Here is a 20,081-nt window from a genome sequence, read left to right on the forward strand (position 1 = left end):
ATCTCAAACTAAGTTTTGTGGTTCAACCATTCAGGAACCAAAACTAGATTGCAAATATGCTCGCTAGTTGATCTTTATAGGGTGGACGGGGTAGTATACAAGTGATGAACAAATCTCTCCATGAGTTTCTAGTGGGATTGGATGAACGAACCCCCGAGAGCTAGAGAGGTCCCACTGATGGCTAATAACTTTCTCTTCAGCAACTAGCTTTTGTGGTGGAGTCAGAATCTCGACCTAAGTGCCATCAATTGGTGCTCTCATTGAAAAACGGGTGTGTGGCAAAAAGGCCTACGGATGCTCGAGCTAGCTTTTGCGATAGAGAGAAGCTAGTGTGTGACAGGAAAGCACTACCCGATGGCTCGAGCCTCGAGCCTCGAGCTAGCTTGAATGGTGGTGCCAGCACAACTGCACAAGCATCAACTATCATACATTCACACTATGTGTGTTCACTGAGTCACAGCTAAGAGCTAACACAATTTGTTTCAGACAGATCATGCATTCATGCCATATTACCAGAATCGAATCTAAAACAAGCATTCAACAAGTGGACTGCATTCTTGAGAGATAATAAACTCATACTCTCATGCCTAAATGAATCAAATCGGTTTCAAGAACATAACTATCAAGGAAACAAAAGACAGACCCTCGAAGCGTCCTCCCGCTTAACAGGCAAAAAACCAAGACAAAACGCGGTGATCATTGGCACAAGGATAACAGGCAAAAGACGAAGACAAAAACGCGGGGATGATTGGCACAAGGGATGAGAACGACAAAGATAACTCTCAAACATTTAACATTATGTATCAAGGTTCCCAACTTGCATCTCATATATGGAGTATATATGTATTATTGCCTAGCAGAAACAAGCACAAAACTAAGTCTACATCTATAAAAAAGAAAAGTTGAAACTCATTCACGCATTGATTGCCAGATTCGCGTGGCAAAAAAGAAAAGTTGAAACAATATTCTGATGCTGAAAATAGAGGCCATCACTTAACTGCTTCGAAATCAATCCATACAAGAAATAACGTCTCGATAAGTCCCACAAGGGCAGGTGACGAGAACCATTTCAGCAATAAAGCCTTTGGAATGGCCCTGTAGTTGTTAATTACAGTTCCACCCGAGCATACAGTCACTCTTCCAAGAACTCGTCAAATGTTCTAACACTGGCACATTCTTCGATTGCTTTGGCATTAAGCTCTCGACCGTATCTCCATATGTAGTTCAAACCAACAAGGAGCTCGGCAATTGTTGCCTCGATTTTCGGCTGATTTGCAAAGTAAAGAGTCTGTACAAGTAGAACGTTTGTTCTCGAAACAAAGTTCTGGTGCTCGAAGCTCCTTTCAGACTGCCATCTTATCATGTTATGGGCGAGCGGGGCAAGCCACTCTAGTATTCCCGTCAATGCCTCGTTCCACTCTTCTGCAAGAGCCATGTCACATACTGATGAGCTCAGTTTCTTAGCATACGGTTTCAGTTTTGCTCTGAGGGCCGTTCTTATGCTGGCGGGCAACATATTGTACAGGTCATCTCTCGCATCGTGCCCTATCAAGTGAGGAGACGAAACGAGCTTCTCGATCACAATGATAACGTTGGCATAATGCAACGCCAAAGCAGCAGCCCCGAGAGTCTCGGGAGGGGCATTCATCAAACTTTTTTTCGAGCTGAAATTGGGCATATGACCATAAACTGAATTGCCCTCTACAGGTTTGGCACCACTCGGATCTCCAGAAGGACCAGAATAGCCACCGTTTGTATTTATATAGCTATTACTCATAGGAAAACCATTCAACTTATTGGATTTTGAAACCGGGTTCTTTCCTTGTAAGTTTCCTGAATGCCACCACTTAAAGGCAGATTTATTTACTTTGGTGGTCTGACTAGACTTGGCCTTCGACATTTCGAGGGGACCTGAGTGAAAGTTAACAGCTTTGTGCCCTCCGGGAGCCAGGCTCTCTGTGGAAGTCGAATTTCTGAGAGGGCCTGAATGAAAGGTGCTTATATTTGGTGTTCTTGAAATTGGACCGGACCTAGTAATAAGGCTCTCGATTGGTTCTGAGGAAAATCTCGAAAGACTGGTTTCAGCTGGATGAACAGATGACTGTGTATATGCAACCGATTGGCTACGATGAATGTTATCCGATTCAAGAACTTTCGAGTCTCTCATTTCCTGGTCCCCAACAACAGGATTAACTCCAAAAACATGCCCAATCCTACAATATATAGTGAACACAGCTCGAGCCAGAAGGCGAACGACATAATCATAACTCCTGCTCCAAACCGAGACCTCTTTAAGATGCTTCACTTCCTGCTGCTTCCATGAAACCTTCTTCTCGTACTCGACTAAACTAATAATGTCTGCATCCTCGTTACACTTCATTCTCTGCAACGTCTGTGCAAAATCCGCGAGGGATTCCATTTCTTGGTACAAATTGGAATTGATCACAACAAACCGTTCCATCTTCTTAACTTTCCTGTCCATCTTCTTCCACGAGAGATGCCACCCGTACGGATCAATCCCGATTTTGAGCAAATCATTGAAGGCCTGCTCAAAGCTCCTCAAGAGAGGATCATTGCATTTCTTTGCAAGCCTAGCCACTGCAATTGCCACATTCCCCAAATTCTCAATCATCTCACTGCAAATTAGCCTAGCAATATAGGCATCATCTTCTGAAACCAGCTTTTTAATCCCAGGAGAATTCTTTATCTCTTCCCTCAAACTAGCAACCTGCTTATCACACAGAGACTTCCATAGATGAACCATCTTGGACATCAAGCTTGCAACTTCAAAGGCCAAAACCCCAATTATCTGCTTCTCAGAAGAACCCCCACCACGCTTCTTGGTTGTTTTCCATAAACTACGCAGCCAAGACTCGGCAACCATGGCTAATATGAATGAATCAGAAACCGCAGGCACAATAGTCTCTGAACAATCCAAGATCTGTCAGCAGAAGAGGATGAACTACTGAAATAGCAAAAAGCACAGATTAAACTATGAATCCCCCCCTGCAACAGATTGTTTCTAAAGAAACTAATTGGGGGAAACAAAAACAAAGAAATTTTGAATCTGGGCATGAAATTTTGCCCTTCATGTGGAGGACTAAAGCAAAGCTTTATCCTTTTTTGCTTTTTTTTTTTTTTTTTTTCTACACCCTCTTTTCCCTTTTCAATTTTACATTTTCCACACCCCAAAAAAATAAAAATAAAATGAAATTTCAAGACAAAGATTTCCCCTTTCCATAAAAACTAAAAAAATTCCTGAATTATATACCTTGTAATTCTTTTCTCTCAACAAAAGCAAGATACATAGTGCAGAACACCAAAAATAAATAAATAAAAGTAACTTAGCAAAAAAGGAAAAAACTTGACGCAAGAGGAAACCTCAGAAGTCCAAGAAATACTAAAATCCTCCAATTTTAACCCCAAAAAAATGACAGGAAAATGGTACGAACTCATAAGAAGCTGGAACTCACTGATTATCTGAGGGGAAAAAAAAAAAAAGGGAAAATAGGAATCAGAAAGTGGAGCAATCACGAGGTATCGGTTCTGTGCCACCCTTGGGTAAGGGTGGTGGGTTCTCTGGGGGTTGGAAGGAAGGAAGAAGGGAAGAAGGTGCAGTGGAGAGTGTGTTCACACTCCACATGCAGGCAGGGAGGAAGACGGAAATACGGAATTGTAGAAATGGAAACCGAGTGGAATTTATGGTCGCACTTATTTATTTGCACGTCAACCCCCACCCTTTATGGTTTTCATTTCATTTATTTTGTGCTTTGATATGTGTACTTGATTTTAGTTGGGGATGTCCATCACGGAATCGAGTTAATATTTATCATTCTAAATTTTTATTTTTCACATTGAGAAAATGATCAAATAGACATTTAAACTTTAAGTAAAAATATAATTAGCCTCTTAAATTTTAAAAAAGTGTAAATTTGAATTTATTATTTTGGTGCGTTTAAAACCAATAACCGGTTATTCATATGTAATAACCTGTAATTAAGATTCTGGCGACATTTCTAATAATAATTCCGGTGAAAAAAATTTTACGACAATAAAAATAAAAAAAAAATCAGGTGGCCTACTGGAGAGGACAATCGGCACGTCGTCTTCTCTGATGGAGAAGGCGACCAGATCTGATCGCCTTCTCTAGTCCGGTCGTCTACTCTGATGGAAAAAAAAAAGTCACCAGAAGTTGTTTTTTATGTTTTAATGGTGGTTTGCGGCGGTCAATGTCGATAATATTACTGGTAACTGGTAACCTGTTGGTTACTGGTAAATCAAACTTATTTGACTCATTTTGACAAATTTGAGTGTTTAATTACACTTTTGCCTAAAGTTCAATGGTCTATTTAACCATTTCTCGTGTCTTATGGTGACTCAATAATCTCTTAAATGATTAGATATGTGCCTTATGTTCATAATGAGCCAATTAAATTGAGTGAAACTCTTATAATGTGGTTGTCATGACTCGATTATGAATTCTCACCCTCAAATTCTTAATCTACCATTAAAGTACCAAATTCTCAATTTACCACCTAAGTACCAACTGATATGCCTATACGATCGAGCCATTGAGTTTATTTCATTTATTTTTATTATAAACATAAAACCTCATGTCATTGAGTTCTTTGAATGAATTCAACTAAAAAATTTATATGTATGAAACTTTTAATTTTAACAAATTAACACACTTGTACTAATACTAGTATAAACTTGAAATATTGTTTAATCAATCCAAATTTATAATTTTAAATTTCAACTCTAACACATAATGTAAAAGTTTATTCAAAGTCTTTCACATTTTAGTTTAGAAATTTAGACATAAAATATAAAGTAAAGCTAAAACAATATTATCATTTGTGAAGTTTAGCATGTTGCATAACGACATATTATTCTCTCTCAACGTTGGAATATCCAACTCAAAGCTCATCACCATCCCCTTTGGCTAGGGATGTAAATTGAGTCAACCCATTTGATTTAATGTTAACCTATTTGAATCATCCAACTAAGTTATTTATTAGGTTTATGATACGAGTATATCCACAGTAGAAGAAGGTGAAAATCAAGAATTGGGAGAAAGAAAAGAAGCAACCCATGCTACTATGCCAAGGAAAAAACGAAGGAAACCGGCATGGATGGTTGATTACATTTGTTAGACTAATTTTATTCGTAATAGGATACATTAGTTTAGTCCTAATACATTATTATATCATATTAATTAGGAATCATAGTCCTAAGCATAATAGGAGTAACTTAGTATATAATCACCATGCATGCTAGGGGGAAAGACATGTGAATTATTATTATCTTTTTCTTCTCTACTCTCATCTTCCTTCTCTGAAATCTCTCTCTCTCTATCTCTCCCTCTCTCTCTCTGATTTTTCCCCTCCCCTAATTCCATCTTTGGAGTCTGCACCCACTCAAAGCGGTGCCGGCTTGATACGGGTTCGTATCAATTGGTGCTTTCATTGCATCGAACTCATCTTTCTTGTTCTTTTACACACTCAAAACTGTAATCCTACTTCATTATGTCAGACAACCAATCCACATCAACAACTCGTCCTTGGGAGTAGGCAATTGCCGAATTTCAAAAAAATTATGATAGACAAACTGTTACAAATCACCAACTCATTCAACAACTCATTACCTCCGTGTCACGGTTGGAAACGATGGTAACAACAAATAAAAATGCAGCAGTGCAACCTCAAACACATGGAATTTTAGGGCCTCCACCTGATAATCATCTACAACCATCTTTGCAACCGGAGAGTGGCCAAGGGACTCAACGATTTCATATGAAACTTGAGTTACCTCGCTTTGCTGGCTCAGACCCTCATGGTTGGATATTTAGAATTCAAGAATATTTTGATTTTTATGATACACCCGACACACAGCGATTGCGAATATCAGGATTCACAATGGAAGGGATTGCTTCTGGGTGGTATCAATGGATGAAAAGGAATGGAATGTTAACTACATGGAAGGAATTTTTACAGAATATCACAAAGCGGTTCGGCGAGTCTCGTTTTGAGGATTCCCAAGGAAAATTGTCAAAATTGACACAGCAAACCACAGAAGATCCAATCTTAGAAGAAGAAACCATAGTGCATGAGCAAGATGACATAATCGCAGGAGATATTTCCAGTCTAAACTCATTGGCAGGCCCGGTTAATCCCAGATCACTTAAACTTTTGGGAGAAGTTAATGGCCGAAAGTTACAGATTTTAATAGATAGTGGCAGCACCCACAACTTTGTGCAACCCAAAATTGCTGAGCAATTAAAGTTACATACTTTGAAGGTCACACTAAGTGGCACAACACTGAAGAGAAGCACATTATACCATCCACAGACTGACGGGCATACAGAAGTAATGAATCGAGTATTAGAGCAATACTTAAGGGCTTTTACTCACATCAAACCAACCAATTGGACGTCATACTTGGGATGGGCAGAATTTTGCGGCAATACAAGACCACCACCCACCTTAGCACTGTATACAAAAGACACACCAACAGTGCAAGCACTAGATGAATTATTGTTGGATCGTGACAGATTGATAAGGCCACTGAAACACAATCTTCGGGAAGCTCAGCATCGCATGGCCCAAAAAGCCAATGCCAAAAAAAGCAAAATGAAATTTTCAGTAGGAGATAAGGTTTGGCTTCGTCTACAACTATATAGACAGATATCAATAGCACGTAGAAACTCTAAACTAGCACGACGCTATTATGGTCAATTCAACATCTTGGAAAAAATATGGGAAGTTGCATACCGCCTCGAGCTACTACCACAAGCAAGAATTCATTCAGTATTCCATGTCTCACAACTCAAGAAACACATAGGAACTGAAGAAAATATAGAGGTCCAATTACCAGAACAAATTGTGGGCCGATCACCAATTTCAGCTCTACTAGCACTCTGTGGGGAACAGAATGTTCTAAAAATGGAAAAATACAACGCCAAGTCTTAGTGCAATGGTTAGATAGTAGTTCAGAAAACGCCACTTGGGAAGCTGCGGAGGAAATGGAACGATGGTACCCGAATCTCCACCTTGAGGACAAGGTGGTCGTCGAAGGGAAGGGGAGTGATACGAGTATATCCATAGTAGAAGAAGGTGAAAATCAAGAATTGGGAGAAAGAAAAGAAACAACCCATGCTACTATGCCAAGGAGAAAACGAAGGAAACCGGCATGGATGGTTGATTACATTTGTTAGACTAATTTTATTCGTAATAGGATACATTAGTTTAGTCATAATACATTATTATATCATATTAATTAGGAAAAAGACATGCGAATTATTATTATCTTTTTCTTCTCTACTCTCATCTTCCTTCTCTGAAATCTCTCTCTCTCTCTCTCCCTCTCTCTCTCTGATTTTTCCCCTCCCCTAATTCCATCTTTGGAGTCTGCACCCACTCAAAGCGGTGCCGGCTTGATACGGGTTCGTATCAGTTCAACTAGTTTTTTTACGTGCATTGCGCGATTGAGATAATGCCCAATGTTTTTTTTAAAAAAAAAAAAAAGTACTATAAAATATATCAATGCAAAATTATATTAGAATTGTTCATGCATAGATAATTGAATGTTGAATTTGCGTATTTAAATAGGTAATTCTAAGTTTATAAATGCAAGATAATATAGTCAAGATTGATTATAATTGTCAATAAAATAATTGTATGGGTATGGTTGAAACCAAATACGAAAAATAAGGGGGAGCAAATAAAAATTAGGGCATAAAATATTAAATATATACTAATATTGAAGAGCTAACTGCTGATTGCCAAACAAGGACATTGCGAGATAGTTTCTCACTTTAATTTGTTGTGTGATTTGAATACTCTTTTTGTCAATAAATCTCCCAAGTAGTTAATATGATTGGCTTAATTATACTTTTTTTTTTAATTTTTTTATAACAATTATTATTATTATTATTATTATTATTATTATTATTATTATTATTATTATTATTATTATTATTATTATTATTATTATTATTATTATTATTATTATGAAATATATGTATACCCTTAGGTCATTTTACATGTTAATCTAAACGGGGGCTAATTTCTTCAAATATCTTTTTACCAACTGTTGATATAATTCGCTGGTCAAATCCACTAACGCTAACCGCTAACTGCTGATTATCAAACAAGGACATTGCGATGTAGTTCTAACTTCAATTTGTTGTGTGATTTGAATACTCTCTTTGTCAACAAATCTCTCAAGTAGTTAATATGGTTGGCTTTATTAATTATGTTTTTTTTTAATTTTTTCATGGTATTTAGTAAAATACTTGGTAAATAAATATATAGCATTATTTTGTATTATAACTTTGATATTTAATTAAAAAATAGTGCACAAAAAAGATAATAGACAATGTAGTGAATATAATTAATTGATTAATTTGAATGTAAAGAAGTTTTACTTTGGAGAAAAATAAATTAAAGACAATATAACTAATGAAATTATTTCTCTTATTTAATTTATTGAAACATTGTACTCAAATAATTTTAAATTAAAGAAATGCATATGTATTATTTTTTGTTGTAGCTACTAAATTATTAATTATTATTAGTTTAATAAGAGTAAAATAGAGTACTAATTATGCCAACTTTAATTTGATTGGGATGTGGTTCGAACCTGAGACCTTTCTTATTAAAATCAATGAGTAAGTTAACGGTGAACTAACAGAAACTAACGGAAAAGATAATATTTAACGGAAAAGTTAATGGATAATCATATTCATTAAGGATAAATTAGGAAATCTCAAGGAAAAATTAAAATCTGATCAATATGAGCCATTCATTTGATTAAAAAATTTGACCGCCATTTTTTCTACCTATTATAGGCCTAACTCTCTTAGGCTCTTATTAGTATATATATAATATATATATATATATATATATATATATATATATATAGTAGAAGTAGATATGTCCTAAATTAAACTGCTTTTACAAAAATAAAAAATAAAAAAAATCGATCAGATCATTGATTTCGAACAAGTTTGACATTCTTATATGTGATTTTTTTTCGAATGAAATAATTTTTACTACACATAGAGTAAATACTTAAAAGTAAAAAATTTATCAAGATTGAACTAATGGTTCGCTTGAAAATTCGGAAAATGCCTTCCGAAAGTTATCTTTCAATTTTTTTTTTCATTTTTTTTTTGTTTGAGTATTCAAATAAAATAAAGTCAATGAAAATATTCATTATAGTCAACAAAAAATACTCAATTTTACAGAAAAAAAAATGTTTTCCTATTTTTTTTAGTCGGAATGCATTTTTTGGATTCTTTATTTTTTTGCTTCTCTCTCCTCTCTTATATCTCTTCAAGTTCTCTCTCATATCTCTTCAAGTTAGTTTCTAGTTTATTATTATGATCACCTATTATATTATTATTATTATTATTATTATTATTATTATTATTATTATAACAAATGATATGTTCATTTTCAGAAGAAAAAAAAAATGAACAAAACAAACAACATGCAATTTCTTAACTTCCAGTCAACACATAAACTATAGCTTTCTGACCTTCAGTTAAGAACTCAAAAATTAAAAATATTTTTTAAAAATTAAGTCATTTTCTTGAAATCATTTTTTTAAATAATATTTTTAAGTTTCCAATCAAACCCTAAGGGGGTGTTTGGTTCAGGTTATATAACATAACCAAGGGAATGTGACATTCCAAAGCTCACATTCCTATGTTTGGTTCACATTATCTCAGAGAATCTAACATTCCCCAGGAATGTCACATTCCCTCCACATAAGATTTTGAAGGGAATGTGATTCCCTTCAAAATCTTAGGTAATGTAAGATAACCTTGGTTATTTTAGTTTATTATATATATATATATATATATATATATATATATATATATATATATATATAATTATTTTTGTAATTATATATACTTTTATTTTTATTATGTTATGTTAGCATATAAAATAATTTTGTTTCTCAAGTTCAAGATTTTAGTTAATATTTTAAAATCATGTAATTATATATGATACCGTTATCTTATTTATTTATTTTAATTTTTAAATTTATTAAAATATATGAAAATATGTTAAGGATATTATAGTGTGTATAAAAGATAACCCTAAACCAAACATGATTATATTACATACCCCAATTTTAACCAAACACAAGAATCTAACGTTCCTAGCAATCTAACATTCCCTAAGGTAATCTGACATTCCGTGAACCAAACGACCCCTAAGTGTCAAGTGTAAAGTTGATTAACATATTCATCAAAATCACACACCTTGACTAGGATTATGTGATCTAATGGTACCCGGGTTGGACTTCCATTTGGAAGATTATAAGTTTGAGCCTCAGAGGCGTTATTGGTTCTTTGTGTTTCAGTAGGTTGAGAAAGTATATGAACAGATACTACAATGTAATAGAGCCATTAACTTCAAAAAAATCACACACCTTGAGAGCATTTGCTTAAAACATCGAAATCATAATAAATACAAATATAACACACACATACAATACATGATTTTTATACGGTGTCAATAGTAGGAGTATAACTCTAAATATTCTTAGTTATATTATGTACTATGAGCGCCAATGACTTGTGGTCTAGTGGCATGAAGTGGCTCTCCCAAATAGGAAGTCATGTGTTGCGGTATTGACTTTCTATGCTTCAATATGTTGAGAAAATAGCTATGAACAGATACTACATTGTAACAGAGTCAGTAATAAAAAAAGTTTTCATTATAACAAATAATATAGGAAAATCCTCTGCCACTACATACTCATAGTTAATCGGCTCAAATTGAAAATGCTAATAGACAACTCCTATAAGAATAAAACTTAGAATATTGTTATTACATATTTGTGTCTCTATATTAGTATCAATATCATTGTCTAAAACCAAAATGTTAATTCTATGATTATATCTAATACCATCTATATTATGATTTTGATTATATATATACATACACACATACACATAGAGTAATGTAATACAAGGTCCATCATTGTGCAAAACCAACATTTTCACATTCCTTAAGCAATCATTATTATATAGCTATTATTACTAAAGTTCTAAACTAATTGGATTCTTGTTTTTAGTTATTTATTATGAAGTTAAAAACCATTAGTTGTAATAATTTAATAACAAACTTATCTAAGTGTGTTCTTTTGACTCTTGTGTAAAAGGTTGAAAATTAAAATAAAATTGTGAAAGTTGGGTCCAAAGTAACTTTAAAAGGTTTCACATGAATGATGCTTGCCACGTAATCACAATCCACGAACAGCAATTGGATGATGATTATAGAAGAATGGGAAAAGTTGGGTGACCAAAAAGCAAAGTCAAAATGTTGAGGGGGCGAAAGCATAATATTGTGCGTGGAAAGGGGGTGTGTCGCAATCATAACGGGCGACCACGCGGAGAAAACAGCGCTTTTACTGTTTTGACCCCATGACGTCAAATCAGGTCATCCGTTAAGACCGACAGTGGGTTCGACCCGCTACCCGAAATCTACTTTTTCCCGTCTTTAAAAGCAATAAATTAAATATTCCGTATAATATATGGTCGAGTATATTAGTATATTGTATACACAGAAAATATTCTTTATAAATTGTATGCATTAATAGTGAATCACCGCCGTATCATGAATATAACTAGTAACTAGTAACTAGCTTTTATATGTGCAACGTGCTAAAAATACATATATATTAATACCTAATGTTAAAATTTAAAGTTACAAAATGCATCATATAATAGTGTTACAAGGCTCATAATAAGGTGAGAATATAAGTTGATGATATAAGTTGTAGTTCAATGTTATAACTTATAACTTTAATACTTTATAAGTTACCTAAGATATTACATTATGAGTTATAAAAATGTATGTTTCAATGGATTACGTGAAAAAAAAAAAAACGCGAAACAACGTTGTTTTTGGACCGTGGTGCACGCAATAACTACTGATGACGGTGCACTGGCGCACCGTAACCGCACCTGAACTTTTATATATATATATATATATATATATATATATATATATATATAACTAGGGTCCACCATCCTTGGTTACAGGACGACCAAGACCCCATGATACAAACAGAGATGCCAGTACAGTTACAGGATGCTAAGGTGGTGGGATTGATTGATCAACAAACACGGACTTGGGATCTTTCAATTTTAATTGATCTTTTTCATCCTAGTGATGTGGCAAATATTCTTAAAATACCAGTTTCTCCGGATTATGATGATACTTGGTATTGGCCTGGGGACCCGAGAGGAGTTTATTCTGTAAAGGGCGGATACAGATTAATAGTTGGTAATTATGGGAATGAGAATGGGACCTTTACAAAGTGGTTAACCTTGTGGAAACTCAAAATACCCCCAAAATGGAGAATGTTCCTATGGAGAGCCATTTGTGATATACTGCCTACCACTTCTAACTTGCTTATAAAGAGGGTAGAAGTAAACCCATATTGTGCCATGTGTGGATCATCTCAAGAGGACACTATGCATTCTTTAGTGTTATGTGAATTTGCAAAGAACATTTGGGACCGATCCAACCTTCCAATCCCCAATATTATAACGAATATTTTTCATATTTGGTTTGGTGAGCTCCTAAATGTTTTAGATTTTGATGGGATGTTATATGCAGCATCAATCCTCTACAATATTTGGAGAGCACGGAACGGGGCGGTTTGGAATGCTCTATTACCACGGCCACAATCTTTGTTGGCAGCAGCGAATTCGGCATTGCATGCATGGAGAAGGGCAAACCCGCCAGCAGTCCAAAACCACGTACCACTGCCTGCAACGCAATCTCAACATCTTGGCTCTCATGCGCCACTCGGACCTCACGGTATTGTACAGGAAGAGCCACCTCGGAGGCTATGTCGCATCGACGCGGGGTTTATACACAATACGGGCAAGGCTACGGTTGGGGCAATCCTCGTAGACATGAATGGAGGGTATGTCGCGGCCTTCAGTGCACCCCTCCCGGATTGTTTCTCACCACTTATGGCCGAGGCATTGGCATGCAAAGAGGCTTTGTCATGGTTAAAGGATCGAGGGGAACAGAACATCGAAATATATACAGATTGTTTAATGCTACAGCGTTATCTTACTACACCGTCTACTACGTTTCGCACTTACGTCGGCTATGCCATTGACGCCTGCAGAGCAGCTACAGCTTATTTTCAGTCTTGTTCTTTCCATTTTATTTCTAGACTAGACAATTTTATAGCTCATGCCTTAGCTACTTCAGCATATCAGCAATCGGCTGCTATGTACTGGGATCTTCTCCCACCAGACATTATTTCGACATATTTTTAATACAGCACCACATATATTTTCAAAAAAAATATATAACTAAGGTCCACAATACTCACGGTGGACCTTGATTCATGATATAATTTGCAATATAATCCGGCAAATTATTTTTTTTTTTGAAAGGAAAATATTTCAATAAAATCAAGCAATTAAATGTTCAATACAAGAAGGGATATTAGAAAACCAATTAAGATGACCAGTATGAGAACTAGCAGCTCTAGCCAACACGTGAGCAAGCTTATTCATTGATCGATTGATATATTGAATGGACACTGATTCAAAGTGTCGTTTAAGAGATCGGCAATACTTGAGAACGCAACCTGCATAAGAATGATCTGGTAAGCCATTATTCAGAAACTTGCATACCAACTGACAGTCTGATTTTAGAAGAATGTTATGCCAGCCTTGTTCAAGAGTCCAGGAAAGAGCTTCTTTAATAGCCAAAGCCTCTGCAAGATGAGGGTCTTTAAGACAACGAATTGGTCCACTTCTCGCTGCAATGAAACCACAATTGCTATCTCGAACTATTATGCCATAGAAACCATCTTGATTAACATAGCCATGCATCACCACGTCTGCCCCATGCAAAGGAAGATTCTGCCGGTCATTATAATAGCCTGTAGCCATACGGGTAATCTCATCCACATGCCACAACTTCCTATTCCAAACCCACTCATTCCTCCTTTTCCAAATACTCCAGCAAATAGCAATACAACGCAGCAGCTTACTATTGTCATATTGCTTGAATAAATCTCTATTAGCCAAAGAAACCAATGTAGGAAGGACGTTCCTAGCACATCGCCGGATGAAATTAATGAATTTTGGTGGAATCTTCAAACACCACAATTCTTTCCAAGCTGAGAAAGAAGAATTAAGGTGGTGGTTGTGTAGACCACGGTCCAAAATGACGTCGTTGAATTTTATGAGTTAGAATAATGTACATTATGAGTTGAAATAATATACTTTATGAGTTAGAATAATGTACATCATGTGGTAGAATAATGTACTTTATGTGTTCGAATAATGTACATTATGTGTTAGAGTAATGAAATTTTCGGAGTAAGATAATATACTTTGAGTTAGAATAATGTACATTATGAGTTATAAAAATGTATATTACAATGAGTTGCGTGAAAAAAAAAATTACGCGAAACGACGTTATTTTTAGACCGTAGTGCATACAATAACTATTGATATAATCCATTTTACTTCTCAAAAAAAAAAAAAAACTATTGATATAATCCTATGTGGGCTTGCAACTGTATGTTCTGTTGGGCTTATTCCTATAGCCCAGACGCCCTGGACCTTCACACTAAGAAGAAAGCCCAACTTCATCAAGTGAAATTACAAAAACACCCCTGAGTTTTATCTCGAATAACAAACCTACCTGCCCCCTTCATCCGCCACTTTCCTATAAGCGCCACTACAGACTATACAAAACTGAATTAACATTAACAACCGCCTTCTCCAATCATCTCAGCCGCCGGACAACAATGGGGAAGAGCAACGATTCTATTGAGAGAAGAAAGAACAAAAAGATCAGAAGGAAGCAGGACGAATCTTCCAAAGTTTCCACTCGAATCGCCTCCATCATCGCCGCCAAGAAGCGCCGCTTGACCGGCAAACGCCGCAAGTGTCAGGTAATATATATATTTTTTTTTAAATAAAAATATTTTTGAGGTTTGTTTCTCACTGGAGTTAGAATCTCTATTAGATTGTGAACATTATGCTAAAGTACTCTTTCATAGTTTCATCTCACTAGTTGGACTCAAATGTAGTAGCAGAATGCTATTTCAAACTCCAATCTTGTAACTAAATAGGTCGAATCTTTTACATATAAGCAATGGAAAACCGAAACAGGATATTCGCGTGCGCACACACGTGCATAATGAATGGATAATAGAAATGAGCACCTTTGAAGTAAATTGAATGTGGCACCAATTGAAGATGAGCATAGATAGAATATATCAAGATCACTTGGGCAGTTTTGCTTAGACACATCATCCATGGATGCCCTGGCTCATAGTAGAGCTAGGTGAACGTGTAGATGTTTCTAAGAAATACTTGCTAGTGCTGGGATTTAAATCTGAGCTTGTGCTAATGAGAGTTGGATGTGGAAATTGAATCTTACAGCATATTACAGCTATCTTGGGATTAAAGCTTAGATGAGGTGAGTTAGAATCTATGAGGGTATGACTTTACAAATTGCTTTCTCGATGATAAGGTGGATTCTTCTCTAATTCTCATAAGGTTTTCTTTGGCTTGAGGAGTGACTAGGTTTTGTGCATTGTTTTTATTCCTGTTCCTGGGAATAAGAAATATATTTTTGATTATCTATTTAGGTGGTGAGAAATGTATTTCAATATCATATTTTGTACTCGTTGGTTAAAAACTAATAAGATTTTGCAATATATTTCAGCATTTTCTTTTGTGTTATTCTCATTGCTTGTTAACAAATTTTTGCATAAATGATGGATGTGGCACATGATGGTATTTATCCCTACCTCTGTTGTTTGTGATTCCTTCTCTTGAGTTGTAAATTTAGTCTATTTTTGAATCAACAGGGCATGTGTTTCAGCCTACCTACACCTGAGGACCCCTTCAATGACAAAAGTGGTAAACCAGATCCTGTGAAGAACAAAAAGCGCACAGATTCCAAGAAAGAAAAGAGGGTTGACAAGAAAAAGCTAGCTCCAAATAAAAGGCCAACTGATGTAATTCATGCAAACATGAATCAAGAATGCAAAATAATGCAAGTTGAGAATTTACAGACTGCACATACAATAACTGAAAAGGCTGCCATGCTACAAAAGACAGCACTCCCAGCTGTAGGAAATAGAGTATCAGATGATGCTGAAGAAGGGGACAGTTTTGAGAACTATGCAGACTGTCCATCAAAGTTCTTGCTGTTATGCTTGAACACTATTCAGAATGCTATGCTACATGATGGAGTCTCCAATGATAAGGGTGGCAAGCCATTTTTTGCTCATTCATGGGGGATTGAATTTTGGAAGCGTTATTCAAGTGGAAAAGATATCTTAGATACACGTCAAGCCCATTCTTCTATTGAGCAAATTGCTTGGATTGCATCAGCTGCTGCTGATACTATAGCAAAAAAGGAGAAAGAAGGACTATCATTGACAAACCCCTTCCTTCTGTATCTTGTTCCCTCTCAAGAGAAAGCTGCTAAGGTTCTACCTTCTCTCCTGCAATTTTTATTACTTTAATGTCAAAGAATTTATACAACCATGGTTTAAAGATTCTAGATCTGTTCTGCATTTTATGGCATTTATTACCAGTTGGATCCATGAGATGAATTGGTGCTTTCATGCAATTTAAATTATTGATGGTTTTAGTAGTATTGGTGCTTATCATGCAATTTATAATATAGTATATTTTTGCTAAGCTGTCAAGAATGGTCTCAAAAGACTAATTTTCTGACTACTTAATATTGAGAACCATAAGGACAAGAAACAATGTTACGTGGCATTTGAAACTGTTCTTTGTCATTTTGGGCATTCTGCTTATGGCTATGTCTTATTTATGTTTGGAATTCGGTGGATGACTGTCTCATTTATGTTTAGGTACGCCAAATTTGCAAGCCCTTGAAAACACTTGGAATTCATACGATCAGTTTGCACCCAGGTGCTTCCATGGATCATCAAATTCAGGGGTCAGTATAATGTCCTTGCTTTCTCCTTTTTAGGTTATTGTAAGGCAATATACTTTGTAGTTTGTACAGCCCACGGCCCACCTGTGGTAACCTTGTTGATTCCTATCAAATTAGATATTTCCTTGTGTGTAAATTAGAGATTTAATTAAGCATTTCTTAGCAAGTATATGACTTGTGATAATTTCTTGCTAGTGTTTATAACAAGATTTGGTGTTTTGCTGAATATTATCACCTCTATGATGGGCACAATCGTATCAGTGTGACTCGAGAAATAGAACCTTTTCAATTGCCTTGTTTGCGTAATGTAGAGTAGTAGCTTTTTGAACTTTTGTGTCTCTGAGCAGTTGGTAAAGATGGTAGTTTTCTAGATGTTTAATGGAGAATCATGGTTTTTGAATTATCCTGTCTGAACAAATAGCATAGATGGTAGATTCGTAATTTGTTTCAGCAGATCCTAAAATAGTACCAATCACTTATTTGCTTAGAAGAAATATGTGATCTATTGTGCATGCCATTACAGGTCAGGGATCTCATTGCTACATACACATTTAAGGCTCTTACTTCCTGTTTTCTTTTGTACCTCATGCACTTTATGCTTGCTTCTTGTACACTTCCAATTGGAATTTGTTGGTTACAGGCTGAAGAGTTGTGAACCAGAGTTTGTTATTGCCACACCTGAGAGACTTCAAGAGCTTGTCTCATGTAACGCTATCAATATCTCGGGGGTTTCTCTACTGGTAATAATATTTTCTTTTCCCTTTGCCTTTTCCTTTTGCCAACCATTCCTTTAAAAACCTCTTTTACTTTGATTCATCGTCACAGGTTGTTGATGGACCGGCTTATGAAATTGGAAGCCTCGACGTAATTAAAACCATTGAACAGATTATTTGTGGGAGTTTACAAACAGTGGTTTTCAGTGGGTGCTCAAGTAATTCTTATATTTCAATTTTACAGAAGCTTATTCAGGGTTCATTCTGCAGAATCCCCCTAGAGTCCTTGACACATGAAAGATGAAGTTTTCATTTTTGTGTATATATAGCCTTTCTAACACTTGTGCTCCATTGAGGACTATTGAGGACTTGCCAGAACTCCACAGAAGTGCTGTTGTTTTCCATGACCTTCCAAAATGTTATAATCATTATTATTAAGTGATTAATTAATTCATTAAACTCATTTAAGTGTTCTTTTGTTTGGGTGGTGAAGTATTTAATCAACAGAATGTCCTAAGGGAAAAGACTAATCTTGCTTTTAAGTGGAAAGATATGCATCTCTTTCTAAGTCTCTTCCTTCATATATGCGTGAAGCTCTCTCTATACTTCTATACGCAATCATCATTCATTATTATTTATATAAATAATAAGAAAAATTGTACAATGTTGTTCTGCACTAGTACGAATAATTACTTAATTGTACCATATATATATAATTGGCATCGAAAAAGTTTCTAATAATAAATTTTTAACGAGTTAATCACCTTTTTGGTTATTTAGGGACCAAAATGGTGATTTTCATATTTTAAAAATTTCATCAATTTGGTTATGAAAATGTTTAATTGGCGAAATTTTAAATAATTTGAAACTAAGGATTATATTAACAGTCTGATAACAATTGAGAGACAAAAAATAGTGATTTTCCCAATTAGAAAATGTATGCCACTAAAATTAGGTAAAAAAGAGTGAAGCTCTCAACCTATAGATTAGAGATTAAGTCTGAGTACACATTTGTCTTAGATACAAGAAATTGTTGTAATATTTGTTGTAATATTATAATGTAGTATTTCTTATAAATTTAACAAACCTAACAAGTTATAGCAAACTTAGGATAATTGGTAAGAGACTAAGAACATCCCCGAGACAGAAGAAAAAAATTTAATGACTAGTGCATTCTCTTTAAAGTGAATTCAAATTAGTCTTACAGTGATAAAAGATACCAAAGATTAATTCAAAGTATAAATTTGTGACTCTAACTAAGCTTGTAGGGTTAGAAACTTCATATTCAACCACATTTTTCATAAATATATATGAAAAAAAAAAAAGGTAAAATCTCATTTGTGTCATCCAACATATCAAACGTAGCAAAAAAGAAAAAGAGCTGCAATGCATTTTAACCAAATTAAAGTACTCAAACATGGTTGCAGGTATTTTGAATGGCAAGAAAGGAGATTGGTTGGTGGGCAACCACGGAGGGCGGTCCCAAACCAGACAGAAGAAAGAAGTACAGTCATGCAAATGATGTTTTTCATCTGACCTGCAATAATCTCCTAAATCTAATCATGAAAATAACAACACAAATGCAAAGAAGAATTTGGCATGTGGATGAAGCTTCCATATTGGCTTAGATCTGCACCCATAGCTCTGATCTCCTGCATTCTTTCTGAGTCGTCACACATTATGACTTTGCTTTGTATAATCTTAACTCCAAAGTTTGACCAATCATTTTCATGGCAACACCCACAACTAATCATTTGTATATATGCCCCTACCAAGATCATACATCTATCTCTTTCTATTCCGGGCTTTCCTTAATCACTTCCTTAATGACAGTGATTACAACCCTTTAACCTGGGGTGATTGAGTGGAAGGGACTCATACATCCTTAATCAAAGGTCAATGGTTCGATCTTTGGCTTTGGGTATGGAGCAGCCTTAAATTTCCCGGTCAGCTGTCCCACCCAAAAGAGGTATCTACAATTCAGCGAGTGGATTAGTCACTGTGTCCGATGGTGAAAACCATGAATACACAAAAAAAAAAGTGATTACAATCTTTTCACTCTACTCGTAAAGCAGCTCAGTTGGTACTCATGTGATAGATTGAGACCCGATATTACAGTTGTTGAGAATTATATCTATTGTAGTGGGTTCCTTGTAAGTATCAAACACTAGTCTTCTCACCTAAGAGCCCGCGAGTCACCCTGAATTATACCATAATGTTTATTGATTTTGAACTAAATATTTTATCACAATATTTATCAATGACATACAAAATAAAATAATAAATATATTTGAAGGTTAAGTTTAAATATTTATATATGTCACTCGTATCATACCAAAGTAACCAAACTACTTTTAATTAATCAAAGAAAAACTCATTC

The 20,081-nt window shown here is 35.3% G+C and overlaps 2 protein-coding genes across 4 annotated transcripts; one reads left to right on the forward strand and one right to left on the reverse strand.

Moving 5' to 3' along the window:
• Positions 1–748: 748 nt before the first annotated feature.
• On the reverse strand, positions 749–3,728 carry LOC109186638. 3 transcript variants are annotated; one of them, XM_019336712.1, is made up of 2 exons: positions 3,474–3,728; positions 749–2,965 (listed from the first exon to the last, which is right to left on the reverse strand). In XM_019336712.1, exon 2 carries the CDS (start codon positions 2,882–2,884, stop codon positions 1,133–1,135), a length of 1,752 nt encoding a protein of 583 aa, XP_019192257.1. In that variant the 5' UTR covers positions 2,885–2,965; positions 3,474–3,728; the 3' UTR covers positions 749–1,132. The 3 variants fall into 3 exon arrangements, with proteins under 3 accessions (XP_019192257.1, XP_019192258.1, XP_019192256.1); XM_019336713.1 differs by having other exon boundaries at positions 749–1,038; positions 1,130–3,726; XM_019336711.1 differs by having other exon boundaries at positions 3,272–3,725.
• Positions 3,729–14,739: 11,011 nt separating this feature from the next.
• LOC109186640 lies at positions 14,740–18,274 on the forward strand. Its single transcript, XM_019336715.1, has 5 exons — positions 14,740–14,958; positions 15,883–16,509; positions 16,903–16,991; positions 17,629–17,728; positions 17,814–18,274. The coding sequence occupies exons 1-5, from the start codon at positions 14,812–14,814 to the stop codon at positions 18,003–18,005; spliced, it is 1,155 nt and encodes a 384-aa protein (XP_019192260.1). The 5' UTR covers positions 14,740–14,811; the 3' UTR covers positions 18,006–18,274.
• The last annotated feature ends 1,807 nt before the right edge of the window (positions 18,275–20,081 follow it).

The sequence above is a fragment of the Ipomoea nil genome, unplaced genomic scaffold (genome assembly GCF_001879475.1).
Source record: "Ipomoea nil cultivar Tokyo-kokei standard unplaced genomic scaffold, Asagao_1.1 scaffold1407, whole genome shotgun sequence".
Lineage (NCBI taxonomy): Eukaryota > Viridiplantae > Streptophyta > Magnoliopsida > Solanales > Convolvulaceae > Ipomoea > Ipomoea nil.

Excerpts from the sequence above, each read along its gene's own strand:
- LOC109186640 (XM_019336715.1), top strand. The coding sequence starts at position 14,812 with ATGGGGAAGAGCAACGATTCTATTGAGAGAAGAAAGAACAAAAAGATC. Across the intron at positions 16,510-16,902 it reads CTCAAGAGAAAGCTGCTAAG|GTACGCCAAATTTGCAAGCC; the intron begins GTTCTACCTTCT and ends ATTTATGTTTAG. Across the intron at positions 16,992-17,628 it reads ATGGATCATCAAATTCAGGG|GCTGAAGAGTTGTGAACCAG; the intron begins GTCAGTATAATG and ends TGTTGGTTACAG.
- LOC109186638 (XM_019336712.1), bottom strand. The coding sequence starts at position 2,884 with ATGGTTGCCGAGTCTTGGCTGCGTAGTTTATGGAAAACAACCAAGAAG.